Source organism: Vipera berus (genome assembly GCF_964194415.1).
Source record: "Vipera berus genome assembly, chromosome: Z".
Lineage (NCBI taxonomy): Eukaryota > Metazoa > Chordata > Lepidosauria > Squamata > Viperidae > Vipera > Vipera berus.
In genome coordinates this window covers 29,321,534-29,339,321 of record NC_138205.1, presented here as the reverse complement: position 1 = coordinate 29,339,321, position 17,788 = coordinate 29,321,534, and the positions used below count along the sequence as shown (strand labels likewise).

The 17,788-nt window shown below is 37.2% G+C and overlaps 1 protein-coding gene across 2 annotated transcripts in view; it reads left to right on the top strand.

The window, feature by feature from the left end:
- The first annotated feature begins 311 nt into the window (after positions 1–311).
- The window catches only part of MYBPC2 (myosin binding protein C2), a 70,504-nt gene continuing 53,027 nt past the window's right edge, over positions 312–17,788 (top strand). Inside the window, exon 1 of one of the 2 annotated variants that reach the window (XM_081343114.1) lies at positions 312–374. In XM_081343114.1, coding sequence (XP_081199240.1) covers positions 353–374 — 22 coding nt within the window. In that variant the 5' untranslated portion in view covers positions 312–352. Of the gene's footprint in view, positions 375–12,859; positions 12,882–17,788 lie in introns of those variants that run through there. The other variant, XM_081343115.1, reaches the window with a different exon arrangement.

Sequence of the window (17,788 nt, the reverse complement as noted above, 5' to 3'; positions counted from 1 at the left end):
TTTAATGGAGATGCTCCTGTGATAAATGTTCCTCTTTTCTCAAATATGAACCCATTCCTTGTTGTACATCTCTCTTTCCCATTTCCCATATATGGACTGTCTCTTTCTCTCTCTTCTTTCTTCCCCCTCCCTCCACCCACCGTTTCTCTCTCTCTCTCTTTTGGTAAAGCCAAGCTGCGGATTTGAAGATGTTTATGCCACAGCTCTGGAATTTGGCAACAGGCCCTGGGGGTCAGGTGACACCTTCTGTGTCCCCTTTGCTGGGTCTTTAAAGCCACTAGCCTGAGTGCATTCTCCAGGGAAAACCTAACCTCGAACAGACCCAGCATTTATCTGCCCTGCAGTTTGAACCATGCCTGAGCCTGCAAAAACTGGTAAGGGAGCTAAATGTCATCAAATCCATCTGGACACAGAAGATAACAATCCCTCTCCTTTTCTTTTCTTTTTTTTAAAGATAAAATGGAATATTGAGCCAGGGAAGGTTAGTAATAACTGATATGGGCCTGTACCCTGTCCAGGTTGCTCTGTTTGGGATGTGAATGATGTGCTTGACCCCTGGTCTCCTCATGGCTCTCTCTTTGAATTTTGCCAATTGATGGATAGGAATGTGCCATTTACACTATTGGTGCTTTGCTTGGGATGTGATGGTTGCTAAGATGGAACTGAAAGGGGACTCTGAAGTCTGACAAGGATTTTGCTTCAATCTGCCACAGGAAATGGTTGGAGACAATAATTTAGGCCCACCACCCAAGTAGATATATTGTAAGAAGTGATGGGGAAAGTGGGGGCATAAAATAGTGATGGGTTGAGAGTGTTGATTGAGTGCTGAGCATGAGGGTGAAAAAGTAGTGTTAAAACTTCCTGCTGTAAGGATATTATATTCTATGATTATGTAGATTCCATTATATTCTATAGTATATGATATTATGTTACATTCTGTCACGTTCACAGGCAAGCAGAAAGTTTCCTGTATGTTTTAAAATAACAGAAAGCAAAGAGAAAATAAAAGTAATGGATCAATTATTTCAGGCAGAAATTCTCCTCAGTCCATTAAAAGAGATGTAAAGAGAGGCCCAACTATGGAGATTAAATTGATTTAGGGGTTAATCGGATTCACTTCTCTCAGTCTAAGCTACCTCCCAGTGTTTTTATGGGAACAAAATGACAGACTGAAACTCTTACACCAATTTGGGCTTTCTTAGCAGAATAATATAATGTAAAAACCTAGCCAAATATAGATGTCACAATTTCTTCAGCACCCCTCTGAGTTCAGTCGTTTTTAATCTTGCTTCCAGATCAGGGAGAACTTCCATCTCTGATTATTAGCCAACTGTGAACTCTCATTCTCAAAATTTGTCTTTCTTACAGAATGTTTACTATATGTATGCAATTGCATTAATTTGTTACCTACCCTTTTATCTTTGTGTTGCATACTCTTGACATTTGGGCTGGATTAACACACTGCACAAAACCTAGTTTATTTGGTTCATATATTGCACAGGGAGACATAAACTACATTAGCTGGTGTTACACAAGACATTAAAAAAACGAATAGCATAATATGAGAAGTTTACCTTAAACTGTATTTCCTTGTGTCCAAAAAGCATCCAAAGGTCTTTTATGTTCCTGTGTATATTCTCTCTCCCTCTCCCCTCTCCCTCTCTCCCTCTCTCCCTCTGATATGGGGCCAAATACAGTTGTACAGTGATCATTTCTCACAACAGAATGATTTTCAGAACTTGAACTGAGTAGTTTCCAATATTTTTGGCCAGTGTGGAGGGCAACTGGCTGGTGAAAGCTGAACTAGAATTTATTGCAACTTAGGGAGGGAATATAGAGAATTCTTGATGTTCCAGGTGTTCTAGGATTCCAGTTACCATCATCAACATTGATCCCTTGTTGGGTCTGAGAGGAGCCGAAGACCAAAAATATCTGAAGGACCCACTGTTTCTCCCTCCCATCGTACTTTGAAAGTTCTTTGTTTCCTTCATTTCCTTCTTCTTTTTCTCCTTGCTTTTTTGGAAAGCAAAAATATTGATGGCAATACAATATGATAATCTTGAATAACAGATAGTCATACTTTAACACACCACACCTTGAATCATTTGTAAAATGAATAAGACTAGGTAAGGGTTTGCTGTCATTTTGCCATCTCATCTTGTCACCAGATGGCTACATCATTTAAGAAAACTTATACTTATTTGCCTGGATGTATATACTTATCTCTTTCACAGCTAGTTAATCCTTTCTAATAGCTGTATTCAGATATCAGAGATGATTTATTAGTTGTGAATGAAGCAGCAAAATTGCTTAGATGTCATTAATTGGCTGACACCGTGCTTACTATAAAACTCAACTGCAGGAAATGTTTAATTTAAGGGTTTAAATATGTAAAGCAAAGTCACTTCTCATAAAAAAATTGAGCAGGATTTGCAGTGGAGATACTCTAATTTCTGGAGACAGCAGTATATTTGGTAAGATATTTCTCCAAATAGAACTGTGGTTTTGTAGATATGTGTTAATAAATGCAATCTAATATCTGCTGTGTTGATAACATAATCAAGTGCTATCTACCAATCCATAAAATCACAGTAGTGGGAGAAATAGGCTTGGTTTTTATAGCATAAACACATGCCACAAACTACTGTCCAGCACTGGGACATTAGAAGTGGAAAGTCCTACTGTGGTTTTAGATTGTTTTTAAATCTGTAACTGTGTACACTGTACATATGTATATGCATTGCTTTTTAAAAATACTATAAAAACAATTGAGTGACTGTAACTAAGCACTGTAACTAAAGACAAACTAGAAACAAAAATTAAAATAAGCAAGAAAATGATAAGAGAACACTTATCCAACCTTGATGAATATAAATCACTGGGATGCAACATATTACATCCCAGAGTTCTGAAGGAGCTGGCAGATATTATCTTAGAACCATTGCACCACATTTTTCATAAATCCTGGAGCCCTGGGGAAGTACCTAAGGATTGGAAAAGGGTTGATGTGGTTCCCATCCTCAAGAAAGGGAAAAAAAACAGACTCAGGAAACCACAGACCAATCAGTTTAACATCAATACCTGGTAAGATCCTAGAAAAGATAATCAAAAAGCAGATCTGCGAACCACTAGAAGCAATCAAAGTTATAACTAATAGCTAGCATGGGTTTCTTAAAAACAGATCATGCCAAACCAATCTTATTTCATTCTTTGATAAAGTGATTAAACTAGTAGACCACCAAAATGCTGTGGACATAGTATACTTAGATTTCAATAGGGCATTTGATAAAGTAGACCACAACCTACTCCTTGGTAAGCTAGAAAAAGGTGGAATAGGCAACATCACCACCAGATGGATCTGTAGCTGGCTGGAAAACTGTATTCAACCAGTAGTCCTCAATGGCATAACATCCACATGGAGAGAAGTAAGCAGCCGGATACCACAAGGTTCCATCTTAGGCCCAGTACTCTTCAATATCTTCATCAATGACTTAGATGAGGGAATTGAAGGGGAGCTCATCAAATTTGCAGATGACACCAAACTGGCAGGAGTAGCCAACACCCCAGAAGACAAACTCAGGATCCAAAAAGATCTAGACAAACTTGAACAATGGGTCCTATGCAGTGCTTTTTTTTGTAAAAGAAAAAGGTGCCGGAACTCACACACATCATACAACCCGCCTTGCCTACCCTACAAGGTTCCATCCAAAAAAGGTGCTGGAACTCCGTTCTGAGTGTTCTATGAGAAAAAAAGCCCTGGTCCTATGCAACAAAATGAGTTTCAATGTGGAGAAAAGCAAAGTTTTACATTTAGGCAGGAAAAGTCAAAGGTACAAGTACAGATTGGGCGAGACCTGGCTTAAAAACAGTAATTGTGGGAGGGACCTTGGAGTCTTAGTGGATGACCACTTGACTATGAGTCTGCAGTGTGCAGCAGGAGCCAAAAAATCCTGGGTTGTATAAACAGAGGCATAGAATCAAGATCTATAAAGCAAAGTATTAGTACCGCTTTATAAAACCCTAGTAAGACCACACCTGGAATACTGCAGCCAATTTTTGGTCACCAATATCACAAAAAAGGTATTGAGAGTTTGGAAAAAATTCAGAGAAGAGCAACTAAGATGATTAAAGGCCTGGAGACTAAAACATATGAAGAATGGCTGCGGGACTTGGGTTTGGCTAGTCTAAAGAAAAGAAGAAATAGGGGAGACATGATAGCAGTATTCCAGTATTTGAGGGGATGCCACCAAGAAGAGGGGGTCAAGTTATTCACCAAAGCACCAGAGGGCAGAACAAGAAACAATGGTTGGAAACTGATCAAAGAGAGAAGCAACCTGGAATTAAGGAGAAACTTCCTGACAGAGGGGACAATTAACCAGTGGAACAGCTTGCCTCCAGAAATCGTGGGCGCTCCATCACTGGAGATTTTTAAGAAGAGGCAGTCACTTGTCTGAGATGGTGTAGGTCTTCCTGTTTGAACAGGGGGCTGGAGTAGAAGACCTCCAATGTCTCTTCCAGTTCCATTTTATTTTAATTCAAACTGTTAAAATACACTTAGATTATAAAAAGACATTCTTAACAAACACAGATTATATATATAGGTATTCTGTTTCAAAAACCCTCATCATTCATTTGTGGATAAATAACGGAAGTCATGCTTAGATCAAAGGAATATTGAGCCAAAATAGATAAAAGAATGATTTTATATATTTAGAGTGTTTATAATAATTACAGGGATTACAATAACTAGAACGTTATTGTACAGTAACACAATTACAAAAAAATTACAAAAATATTAATAAAAAATAATATTTGAAGAAAATGTAGTATAAAAGCATAGAGATTATATTGTGTGTTGCCCAAGTGAACCAAATGTCCCTGTGCTGAGATAAAATGTTAAAGAAGAAGAAGCCCAGTACTTTGGTGGTGGAAAGTAGAATTCCTGCAATCCAACCCACGGAATCTTTTCTTTGTTCATTTTAACTATTCTCAAATTAAGGAAAACATTTGCCAAGGAGATAGAACTAATTAGAACTGGCTACTACTGCCATTCAACACCAGCTTTCCTATTTATGGAGAGTTAAATGACTATCACATGCTGCAATTGAGTAAAATGGGGGTAAGCAATTAAGTAAAGTAAAGCAAAATTGAGTAAATTAAAACAATTGAGTAAAGTGGAGTAAGACCAGGTCCCAACCTATACTTCCTTCATGCCTGCCACATGCACACCTGATGTGCTAGTTTGGTTGTGAACATAAGTACAGGTAGTCCTCAACTTACAACTGTAATAAAGTCCAGAATTAAGGTTGTAAGTTGTTGTGGTCATAAGTGGAAGCATCACGACTGGATTTAAAATTACTTTTGTTTTTTCCCTATAATTATGAAGCAAACACTAGTGTTATTAAGTGAATATGGCAGTTGTTAAGAGAACACCATAGTCATTGTGCGAATCAATTTCCCCTGATTGGCATTTTTGCCAGAAACAAAAAATTAATGATGGAAATTGGCAAGAAAGTCGCAAATCCCAGCCATGTGACCTCAGGATACTGCAAATGGCCATAAAGGTGAGCTGATTGCCAAGAACCCAAAATATGATAATGTTATTTGTGGGGGCCATCATAATTCGGAAAACAGGTCGTAATTTGGAAAACAGGTCATAATTCATCATAACTCTCAACAGTCATTAAGCAACCAGTCATAAGTACAGGTCTTATATCTGTTCTTAAGCACAGTGATGCCAAATTGATGAAATGTGACATCACCTATGTTTTACCCTTGAAACATCTTGCAGCAAGGATTTCATGTAAGGCGCAAGACTCCCCTTGTCCTCTGGTTGCTTAATGTATCAATATTTATCCTATCCTCCTACCCAACAGAAATTGCCTTGACATTACAAGGCAATGGGATGGGATCTGGTACCTCCATTACCTTTCTTTCCTTTCTTCAAGAATACAGAGTTCTTCAATCTGGAACTTTCCAGATATGAGAACTGTCAGAACCCAGACCAGCAGAATTCTAGTAATACTTGCAGGAAAAAGTTTCTCCTTCACTGCCTCTCTTCCAAATAATTCTGCTGAAATCATGAACAATTGGGGTAATTAGCTTTGAGGTTTGGTGTAGAAATAACAATGTGTGGCCCCTAATCTAATACTAATACAGAACAAAATTCCACGTTCAAATTGATTTAACAGAAGTTATACTTGTACATTTGCTTTGGAAATAATTTTGAATTACGACTTTGGAAATTATTTTTTTTTAAAAGAGTAGATCAAACATGTTCCTAATCCTGAATGTACCTTCTTAAAAATCAGAAGGAATGGAATGGCTTGATTCCACTCCAAAGCAGACATTCAAATATTGATTTGGTTTGCTTGCTTGAATTCTCTGATCTGCAGACCCAAGAAATGTATGTTACTCTTGGCAATGATCACTGAAGCAAGAAATGGAAACTGATGATTTTTCTGGGGCTCCATATCTGTGCCACAATAACCTTCCTTTCCTAATAGGAACTGAGGCTCAGCAGGGCTTATCCAAGGGCAATAAGTTCCCTGGGACCAAGTACATAATGATCCTTTGAAAGAAACCAAATGGACTGACCATTAAGTATTTTCATCCTAATAATAATCAGCTCCACTGGGCATCGGGCCAGCTTAGGACCCAACATGTGGCACATACCTCTAGCTGCTGCCTCTGCCCCCAGATCTCTCAACCAGAGCTATTGCCTCATTTTGCCTCATATTATGGGTGGCCTTGGAGCTGGATTTTGGGAGATGTTTAGAGTGTTTTTAACAGTGCTTTTTTTGTAAAAGAAAAAGGTGCCGGAACTCACACATGTCATACAATCTGCCTTGCCTACCCTACAAGGTTCCATCCAAAAAAGGTGCCGGAACTCCGTTCTGGGCGTTCTATGAGAAAAAAAGCCCTGGTTTTTAACCTTTTAACCTCTGCTGGGGGGTGACACACCAAAGAAGGACTGGGAAGGAGAAGAAATTAGTTCAAAGAACCTAATGTAGATGAGACTATGGAAATGTGGTACCAGGTTTGTGATGCCAAGAGAGATGATGAACTAATTTTTCCATATCTCACTGCCAAAGTCTTGGATGCATTGCACATCACTGTCACCTAACAGGTGTCATCAACCCAGGATAAAGAAATAAGAAGGTGAGAAGTATATGAAAACAGAGAGGATGCATTGTGTTGCTATGGATAGATAGATGGGAGTACAGTCAGCTGATTTGAAGTAGGAGGACTGGTGTGGGTGGGTACACATGTGCTTATGTTTGTGAGGGTTTACATCTATCATCAGACATCAACTTATGAGCTAGGAACTTTGGCTAAACCCTCAAGTATCTGCAAAGGAAAACGAGTCCTAAGTGGCTTGTTGAGGGATGAAAAATTTGGACTTGGAACAACAGGCTAAAATTATGAACTTTGAGCTAGGAATTTCAGTCATATGTTTAGATCATACTTCAGTTATGGACCCACAAGAACTGAGGACTAATATATAACCTGAACTGTTAGCCAACTGAGGAAATGCATGTATTGCTGTAAGATACAACATAAATACTCAATGAAATTAAACTTAGAATAAGCATTTCTTTTTGACTGAAGTCATGTGTATCTTGTCAAAGGGATTGTTTTTGTAGGAAAGATACTGGATAAATATGTTGGTAAAGAGATGAATATGAAAAGCAAAAGAAACACATTTTAGAGAGAAACTGATGCAACATAGTAAATGGATTTGAACCAAAAATGCCTTGTGAGTACAGATTTGGTACAGGAAATTGAATGGTGCAGGACAACAAATCTGCCACCTACCCGAAGTAGGTCATCTTCCTCCCTATCCTCAAACTAAATAATTTTTGGTCAATCCTCTTAAAAAAGTTAAATTCTGGAAAAACTCAGCAAATCAAGGAAGTTGGACTGAGTATTCCTGCTCCAGAGGCTTCTGTTTGAAAGGCTGTCTAGTTGAAGCTCTTGAGGAAGACTGATAGAGGGAAAGCAGAGCCTTGAAGTTGTCCTTCAAGAGTTAGCACTTATTTTATTATTAAGGTGGTAGCAACTATTTCTAAATATACATTTGCCCAATTGGCTGATCTCAAAAAGAGCTAAGTATGGTTGGACTTGATTAGTACTTAGATGGGAGATTACCAGAAAAGTCCAGGGCTGTAAGATGGCCTGAGATTTTTTTTTAAAGAAGCAGCCTGAAAGAAGACAAACTGTGTCCATACTGTAGCACAGAAAACTACTTGTAGGTTATCTTGAAGAATTCTTATTTTTACAGATAAGGTGAATGGAAATTTAAGACAAGTCCATGAACTCCTTTGATCTTATTCATTACTCTTGTCTCTCTCTTACTCATTCCCAGTAATTGCCCCAGATATATTCCTCTAGTATGCGGCTCAAAAGCTGTTTCTGGAAATTATTCAGTGGTTATTCTTTCAGCTCTAAACCTGAATTCAGTTACTAGAAGATAATCCATTAACTAATTGGATTTATTTCTAAATAGACATCCATGTGATTACCCTGTTAATATATTTTCCTAAATTATGTTTATTTTTCAGGGATTTATGCCCCCATAAATCTATTATTATGTAGTTTATTGCACATTCTTATCCAGTAGAACTTTGGAGGCAATATTACACTCAGAGATACTTTTTCTGAGGCCTAAGAACTACATGAAAGGAGCACAGATTTAGGTCTCCTATTGTCACGCCAGACACTCCAACCAGACTTTTTGTCTTGCCATGCTATCAGTTTCAGGTCCAATTTCAGATCTAATTGTTTAACTCAATTTATTTAGACTTTGATTCTCCAAATATTTTGGATCTTCTCCAGATCATATGCTGAAATGTATTTGTGCAGCAGTATAGGATTGACTGAAGAGATTTATTTTGCCACACAGATTTATCTATTTTAGGAATGTTGATTGTAATATTACATGTACTGAGATAAATTGCTTTTAAAAAATGGCCTGATATACAACCATCATGTTTGCAAAGTTGTGTGCATCACAAGGGGTTTATATCTGCCATTGTGCATGATTAAGTCTTTGCAGGAATCTGTCTAAAACTCTAAGTATTTGCTTATCCAAGTGTGATTCTTACCAAGTCTTTTCAGCAATATCTGTTAAGAAGAATGGAGAAGGGTTTGAAAATTCCAGCAAATGAACAATTTCCCTTCTATTACCAGTAGACTACTTTAGGTTGATGTCTTCCTCATATTCTTTCTTTTTTGCCATTTTGTAAAATTGACAAATTGGTAGGTCTATTTATTGAAAACAGAAATTTGTAGGGGAGTCTCCTGAATCTTAATTGGTTGGGGAACTGATAATTTCATTCCCTAGTTGCAGTTGGACACCATATATGCTACTCCACAGTGGATTTCACTCAGCATTGTATGTGGGTACCCTTATATCCTGTAAATCTTCATTTTGAAATGTGGCAGCGGTATGGGGAAGGGGGGGAATAAAAAAAAGTCAAGATGATGGATGTGTGATTGAAGTCCTGCTTCTTTTTGACATGAATAGCACATAGCTCAAAAGAGGAGGGGCTGCAATTATATGATCATGCCTGCCACCTTGATCTTTTATGACCCCTCCATGGATATTCCCAAGGTATGGAGGTAGATCTTATGTAAATATAGACTATGTCTGTATATTTGTGAATAAAGAATTTTGGATTAGACTGGAATGCATCTGTTTCACACCATCTTGTTAAACTATTCCCACCTTTTTTGTGGTAGTTTAGGTGACTATATGAAGCCATCTATGATGGCTTAATTATCCTCATTACAATATGTTGTGGGAACCCTATATATTCTGGTTTATTCAATACTCCATGAGTAATAAATGAATCATAGTTAAGCAACGCTGATAAACCATGCATTCAGTTATTAAGGTATGAACCCTGTATACATTTTGTGTCTATTTTATGAAATTGGTGGAACAGTATTATATAGAACTTTAACACTGGGTAAGAGTGTTCATTGTATTCAACGTGGACAGGGAGTGAGTTTTGCAATGATAGAGGTATTTCCCCTACTATCTCCCTCTAGGTGTGTTAAAATTTCATTTCCTAGAACACTTGTTTGTTGTGGCACTCCCATTCTATTTGGGGAAAACTGAATTGGAAATATATTTGAGCTTTATACTTACTTATATATTTATATATACTCCCATTCTATTTTCAAGGCTAGTGGCTTAGATATTAAAATAAAGTAATAAAAGTATAGCTACATTCCAATTGTAATTCCCAGTTGATGTGTAGGCTGATGCTAGTGTGGTGTGCATGGAACATTTGATAATCCCATTCTTAGTATGGAGAGAAAATCAAGTTGGTAACTGCATATTAATTGTGTAACACAAACTGGAACAGTGTGAAGAATGGTGTTTATATGGCTGATGTGATTTAGAGATCTGCTGGAATAGATGCCCAATTTTATTTCATATAGTTATTGGAACAGAGACTGTACAGTGTTTAAATCAAAATTCAACTGAGTTAAAATGCAATAAGAAATGGAATACTTGGTGCTACATTGCACATCTGAATCTATAGCATTTCATCCTACCTCTGAGCTGAATTATATATCACCATGAGATTTTTAAGCGTGAGGCATACAAATCTAGTTTTGAATTTATGTTTTAAACACAGGAAAACCTACTTTTTGATTTTGCTTATTTGACTCTGAGATTATTATGATAAGCATTCTGGGTATATGTAATGATGTTGCCTAGGATCAATCTTTTTAATAATGAAACATATGGAAATATCTATATTGTAAGATTCATATAATGACTACTGCACCTGGAATGTGTATAACATTTATTTTGCATTAGATTCAGATTCTAGGATCTGATAATTGGAACATTTAATGTTTACTGTACAAATGGTACCACATAATGCATATTGTGCATTAGATTCAGATTCTAGGAAAATGAATCTCAAGATGTACGGTCTGCATCTTTCATTTCAGCTCAGTGGATTCACACATAGTTGGGTGTCTATATAAGGACAGAGTATGCACTGAAATGTGCATGCTTAGAGAGTGCAGGAGAGCACTGGGTATTTTTAATTACCTGTATATTTTTTCTTGAATTTATAACTTGCTGCTGAGGTTTATCTTTACATTTGGAGGGACATCCTTCCCCTTTAAACCTTGTACAGTGGATAATTTGCATTTCTGAGTTTGAAGCAACCATGCCTGGATTTTGCAATGGTGAAAATGAACTCCTTGGTAAGAAGCAAGTAAAGTAAATTGAGAGGCCTAGCTTGACCAGAGTGCTGATGCCAAGGGATTCATCTTCTGCCTGTGGGTTGAATTACTTTATGGGCTCAGCAAAAGCAGCCTAAAGCCAGAGAGTCTAATTATAAACTTGGCCATGCCTGTTTTCTTGGGCAGAAAACCCTACTCCCTCTGTGCCCCTAATAGGGCAGAAGGCCCCCAAAATGGCAAAGTGAGATGGAGCTCACGAAAGGTCAGAGAAGCAGTAATGGGAAGGGGTGAAAGAGATATAGGTACAGTGATGATATGTCCTGTGTTACAAAGAGCAGCCCTTTATTTCAGGAAGCTTGCCTTTAGATTGATTTATTGTTCAGATTCACTTTTGTCTTTTAACTGGATCATTTAATGTTTACTGTACAAATGCTGCCACTTAATGCACATTCTTTCACATGCATGTGAAAAGTATGGAAGTTGAACGATCTTTTTACAATATATTAATATCAATGAAGGAGATTAATATATAATATTAATATATAATATATAAATATATATTCTTTGTAAAGCAAAAACATAAATATAAACAATTACAGTTTTTTATTCTTATAAATCTTTTTGAGATTGGCCCCTTTTCAGGTTTGCCCTTTATTTTTTTTCTAGGAAAATATGATCACTGTAGCTATTAGTGAACCATCCTAAGTTAAAATCTCCCAAATAAAGCTTATGAGAATATAAGTATTTTATTGATGAGTCCAGTCCTTTCCTTTCTACGTAATTAATGGGCAGATGAAGCCATAGGCCGTTGTTGAGAAACTTTAAGATGTGTAGACTACAACTCCCAGAATTCCACAGCCAGCCAGTTGAAATCCACACATTTTAAAGCTGCTAAGATTGAGAAACAGTGCCATAGATATTACTCCTGCTTACTGCTTCATGTTTGCAGGGTAAGTTTAGGGGAACCCTCCTGAATTGGAGTGGGGGACATAGACCTTTATATTAGGAAGTAAATGATTAAATTGGGGGAAACTTACGGTTAGACACCATGATCCCAAGAATTTCCTCCTTCCTCTTTAGAAACTTAAAAAAACCCAACCAAACAACCAACATTTTCTAATTGTATGTGCCCTTTGTCAAAATGCAAATGGTTCTATTCTACTGTAACATTTCCGAATTCCACCCACTCACCCACCATTATCAAAAGGGATCAGTCCCTATAAAATGATAGATGAGTGACTTAGCTTTCACATCCTTGCAAATTTTCTTAATGTCATTGTCTTCTTTGGAGTATTTGGGGCATTTTTAAAAACTTATTCTAGGTTAAAGCCTAGTATTTCTTGATAATCTCCCTCCAAGTACTAACCAATCCTTCTGACTTTCTGAGCACAATTGGCCTGCTGAGTATTCAAGTCCCTTTTTAAAAAAAAATCAGAAGGATTTTATTTTCCCTGCAATCAAGCAATAATTTTTAAAATTACATCATCATTTTGAGTAGCTAAAAGGAAAATGGTTGCACTGGAGTATGTATAAGTACTGTATATGTTTTTTCTGGCTGTACTGATAATAAACCTCTTTTTCCCATAGTTTGCCAACTAAACATGTTTTGCATAGCTGCACCATCCACTTCCAGTACACCTTCCTCTTCCAAATGCTGACTTGCACAGGTACCATTCAGACACCCTTAATGGCATTATGGGAAATATTTCCCATTATGCTTATACAGTTTTGAGAGGAGTGACATCTTGAGAGTTGTCCATTAGCATGGTCAGTGCCACCAAAAAGGCTACAGAGTTGCATAAAATGCAGCTCTGCTATTCTATATACAGAGATGTATGTGTAGGACATAAGTACTGTAATTGAAATGCATTTAACTAAATAAAGGCATGAATGGCATGAGACAGTGACCAGATGCTAACTGTTGATGGGCAATTCTGGGCCTGATGGCTACCCCCCCTTCTTACTTTTATTTTATTTTTAAACAAGAGTTGAAATAGACAGCCCTTTAAATCAAGACAGAATATTGTCTTCATAAAATGGGACCCCTGTGATTTGGTTACAGGAAATCAGCTGGCCAAGTCACCCCAACAAACCAAACTGGTCCATAGGGAAAAGCTGTAGTGTGTTAGTTTTAGCTTCTCTGGACAAAAGAAATGGGGATCATGTGAGTCCTAACAAATTGTTCCCTTCTGTGTAGTATCTCAGAGGCATTCATGGCAGTGAAGCGAAATACAAGAAAGAACTGGATTTAACATGTGGATAAGTTACAGAGATAAGAGAAGCTTTCTCCCAGGGACTGCTGAGTAGGTTCCAAGTCTCTCGTCAGGCTCCTGAACTATGCAAAGCATCTCAGGCAGAGCTGATCAGGCAGGTCCTGGCAAAGCCTATGTGACAGCTGGACCAACCTTCCGGTGGGATGGGGGTGGAGGGGGTGGGGCATTGCTCCTGCTGCGTTATTAGTGATCGCTTTGGGTGATGGCTTAGCACTCCGCACCAGGCTATATTAGGGGTCAGACAGACTGTGAGAAAGGACCCGGACCTTGTGTTGGCTTTATTGGGAGTCATGGAGTGCAGACGTAGCACTTAAAAGGGCATAGACTGGGTACGGAGTCATGCAAGAGAGTGTGCTTTCTAAAATGAGAGGTGCTTGGGCTCAAACATCTCTGAATAGTCTTCATCTCCTAATCCCCCATCTTTTGCAATTGTTTGCAGTTGCTTGATAAGCCACACTCTGTCCATGCACCAGAAAACACATAGGGAATCTTATGAATCCTGACTTGGAGGAATAGATTAATTCTTTGCTTTTTGTAGGAGGATGAGCAATTAAGGAGCACTATTTTAAAAGAAAATAATCCAAAATACTTGTCTGATTGCAATATATGTTCATAAATTCCTAGAGGTTTAAGTAAGCTCCAGGTCCTGCCTTCTCTATAGCAGGGGTCCCCAAACCCTGGTCCGTGGACCAGTATCGGGTCGCGGCATGCCAGCAACCGGACTGCACAAACAAGCAAAACCCCAACTGCAAGATGCAGGCTGCACACAAAACCACACACCCTCTGGTCTGTGGAAAAAACTGTCTCCACGGAACTGGTCCCTGGTGCCCAAAAGGTTGGGGACCTCTGCTCTTCAGTACATGGATTGTAATACATTTAAGAAATAAATTCAGTAGAGGAGATCAGATAACTACTGTCTCATTGAAAGGGTTGCTGCCTTGTTAAATAAGTCATAGTATGCTTGATGAATCATTTGCTCAGTCAATGAATTAATCTGCATAACAATATAATAAATGTCTCTTGCTGTATGGTGCCAGCCAATTGCATTTTTTCCAAATCCTATTAAAATACTAGTGTTAATAGTATTATTAATAAAATTAACAATTACAATATTTTAAAAATAATTTTGATTTCCCCCCCAAAAATCTGTTGCTTAGTGAATTGGAGACATTATTTTTTTTTATTGAAAAGTTTTATCATACATTTTATCTTTGACAGTCCCCCCTACCCCTCCCCTATCCCTCCCTCCTTACCCAGTCCCCCCCCTTTGACAGTCCCCCCTACCCACCCCCCGACTTCCCAGAGCTAAGTACAAGGTATAAAAAACAAAAAAAGAATCATAAACAACCATATGCTAACAACCATAGACTCTAAAATCTATCACTCTCTAGCTCACATAGGATAACTACAAACACTATTAATATAGAATATATATAAAAAAAACAGAAAAAAAAGAAAGGAAGACTTATTCAAATACTACCTGAAACTTCTTAATCCCATATTTGTTCTGGATATACTCAATCCATTCCTCTTAACAGTTTAATAGCCTCCTTAGACTTCACAACCTCTAAATTCAAAATCCAAGCCTTTTCTTTTTCCTTTATTTCATTCCCCAATTCTTCCCTCCTAGCTTCCACAGCGCATCTATGTTTATTGTTCATATATATCAACACCCCTCTCAAATAGGCCTTGCTAGCATCCCAAACCATATCCATAGAGGTGCCCTTATTCATATTAATTTAAAAAAAAAACAAAAACCCTTCATCCGCTGTTTACATTCTTCCACATTTCTCTGGTTTCTAAACAAATTCTCATCTACGCGCCACGAGCGCCTATCTCTATTGTCCTTATAAATCTCTAGCCAAACTGGGCTATGATCAGAAATAGTTCTTACACATATCTTCACCTTCTTAATCCTTAAAAAAAAGTCATTTGTCAACAAAATAAAATCGACCCTGAAAAAAAATTGATGTCTGTCAGAAAAAAAAAGTATAATCCTTTTCATGCGAATGTCTTTCACAACAAATATCTCGCAGTTCCAAGTCATCCTTCATTTCAAAAAAGGATTTAGACAGTCTAGCATGACTTGGGCCGCGCTTAAAAGCTCCAGCCTTGTCCATCTGTACATCCAAAACACCATTCCAATCCCCCATAAAAATAAAATTTTTATAATCCAACTGGGTAAACTTTGTATGAAATAAACTAAAAAAGTCAACTTGTTGTTAATTAGGAGCATATAATCCAACTAAAAGCATCTTTTTACCTACTAGTAGCAAGTCTATCATAACATATCTTCCATGCTTATCTGCTTCAATTAAGTCCACTGTTAAAGCACTTTTAAGATAAACAACCACTCCATTTTTCTTATTCATTGCAGAAGCAACAAATTGCGTGCCCAACCTTGAGTTCGATAAATACTTTTGGTCCACAACCCTAATATGCGTTTCTTGCAAACATATAACATCTATCTTGAATTGTTTTAAATATTAAAAAAAAACTTTCTTCCTCTTCTGTGATGAATTTAGTCCATTAACGTTCCAAATTAAAAATTTAGTTGCCATGCATATCATCCCAAAGCTCTTGGAGCACTGCTTAAATAGGACTATCTTTTTTAGGCCGTGTTCCTCCCACTACTTGGCTGTAAGTACATTTTGGAAATTCCATAGACTTCTGCTGATCTTATTCTTTTATTTTTTCTTGATCGTTTTAAAGCAGCACGCATCTCCCTCTGCTCTCTAGAATCATCCAAAGACATTATTATAGGTAGTCCTCTTTAAACAACCACTCATTCAGAGACCATTCAAAGGTGCAGTGGTGCTGAACAAGGAGACTTATGACTGGACCTTGTAACTGCAGCTGTCATAGTTTCCCCATTATCACATAATCACTATTGGACACTTGGAAACTAGCTTGCAATTATGACAGCCACAGTATATTGTGGTCACATAATTGTTTGCTACATTCACTACTGTCTTCCCACAAGCAAAGTCAATAGGGAACCTGGAGGTGTGTGTGTGTGTGTGTCACAAATGGCAATCATGTGACATTGCGCCCAGTAACCATGTGGGATTCACTTAATGACTGCAATAAAAATTGCATCAGTTGCCATCATAAGTCAATGCAGTCACATGATGTGCTTTATAACCACATCACTTAGTGATGAATTTGCCAATCCCAACTACCATTAAGTGAGAACTACTTGTAAATGCAATCTATTACAATGGCCATTTTATCTGAAAGTTAAAACTATGGCTAAACTTTGGAACAAACCAATATATTATACTCAGTTCTAAAAATTCTTAATGTCCTGATGTATTCAAAAGCAATTTCCCATCAGGTCTTGGTTTATGGAAAATAAGCATTCTGTGATTCACAGAATTCTTGATCTATATACTCATTTGTGTCTGGGAATAGAAAAGAGATACTTTCCTGACTATAAAGTTTGCTCATATCACAGGTTCTTAAGCCAAAAGAGGATCTTGGTGGTTTGTGATTAAACATTGCAATCCAATTTTTTTCCTAATTTAGCCAGCTAGTTTAAGTTGATATTGCACAAAATGGCCTGAGGAGGGGAGTATTGTGAAGAAAGAAATGTTTTTTTAAAAAAGTGTGGGTGCTCCACAGATTGAATAATAAATCTCTAGGTAGGATTCCTAAATCTGGAACAGGAGACTTTGGCCCCAATACCAATTCATATATATTTAAATCTAAAATGAACACAACATACAATTAGCAGTTAGCCTTCATATTTAATAAACTTGTTAAATAATGGTTGTTGATCATTTTTATTCCATAAATTAACTGGAACTGGCAAATTGCTTGTCACCTTCTATTTTCTTAAGAGATTGATTTTGAACAGAGTTTTTAAAAATAAATTAACCACATGGAAAATGAATACCTTTTGCATTAAGATAGGTAGGAGACCGTATAGTAATTTCTGATATGTAGGAAGTTATATTAATTAAGAATAATGCTTTTTAACATTAAAACAATGTAGTCTGGTTCACATGTTTTAGACTATATCTTCCATTAGGTCCAACAGGATTATCAGTGAAATGCTGAGATTTTCAGCTTGAAATTTCTTAAAAGATTCCACCTAGGAAATAGTTTTTTAAGCAATTTGGTGTTATTTCAGTGCTGTGTTTCCAGAAATAAAGTTAAAACCAAGTGTATGTGTGTCTGCTACCTGATTTGAGATCACAATTTGCAGTTAAAGAACATCAATTTATCCTTTAATTATAATCCTCAAAAATATAACTTAGAACAAGTAGCAATAATAAGAGGTTTGTTTGCATGGGAAA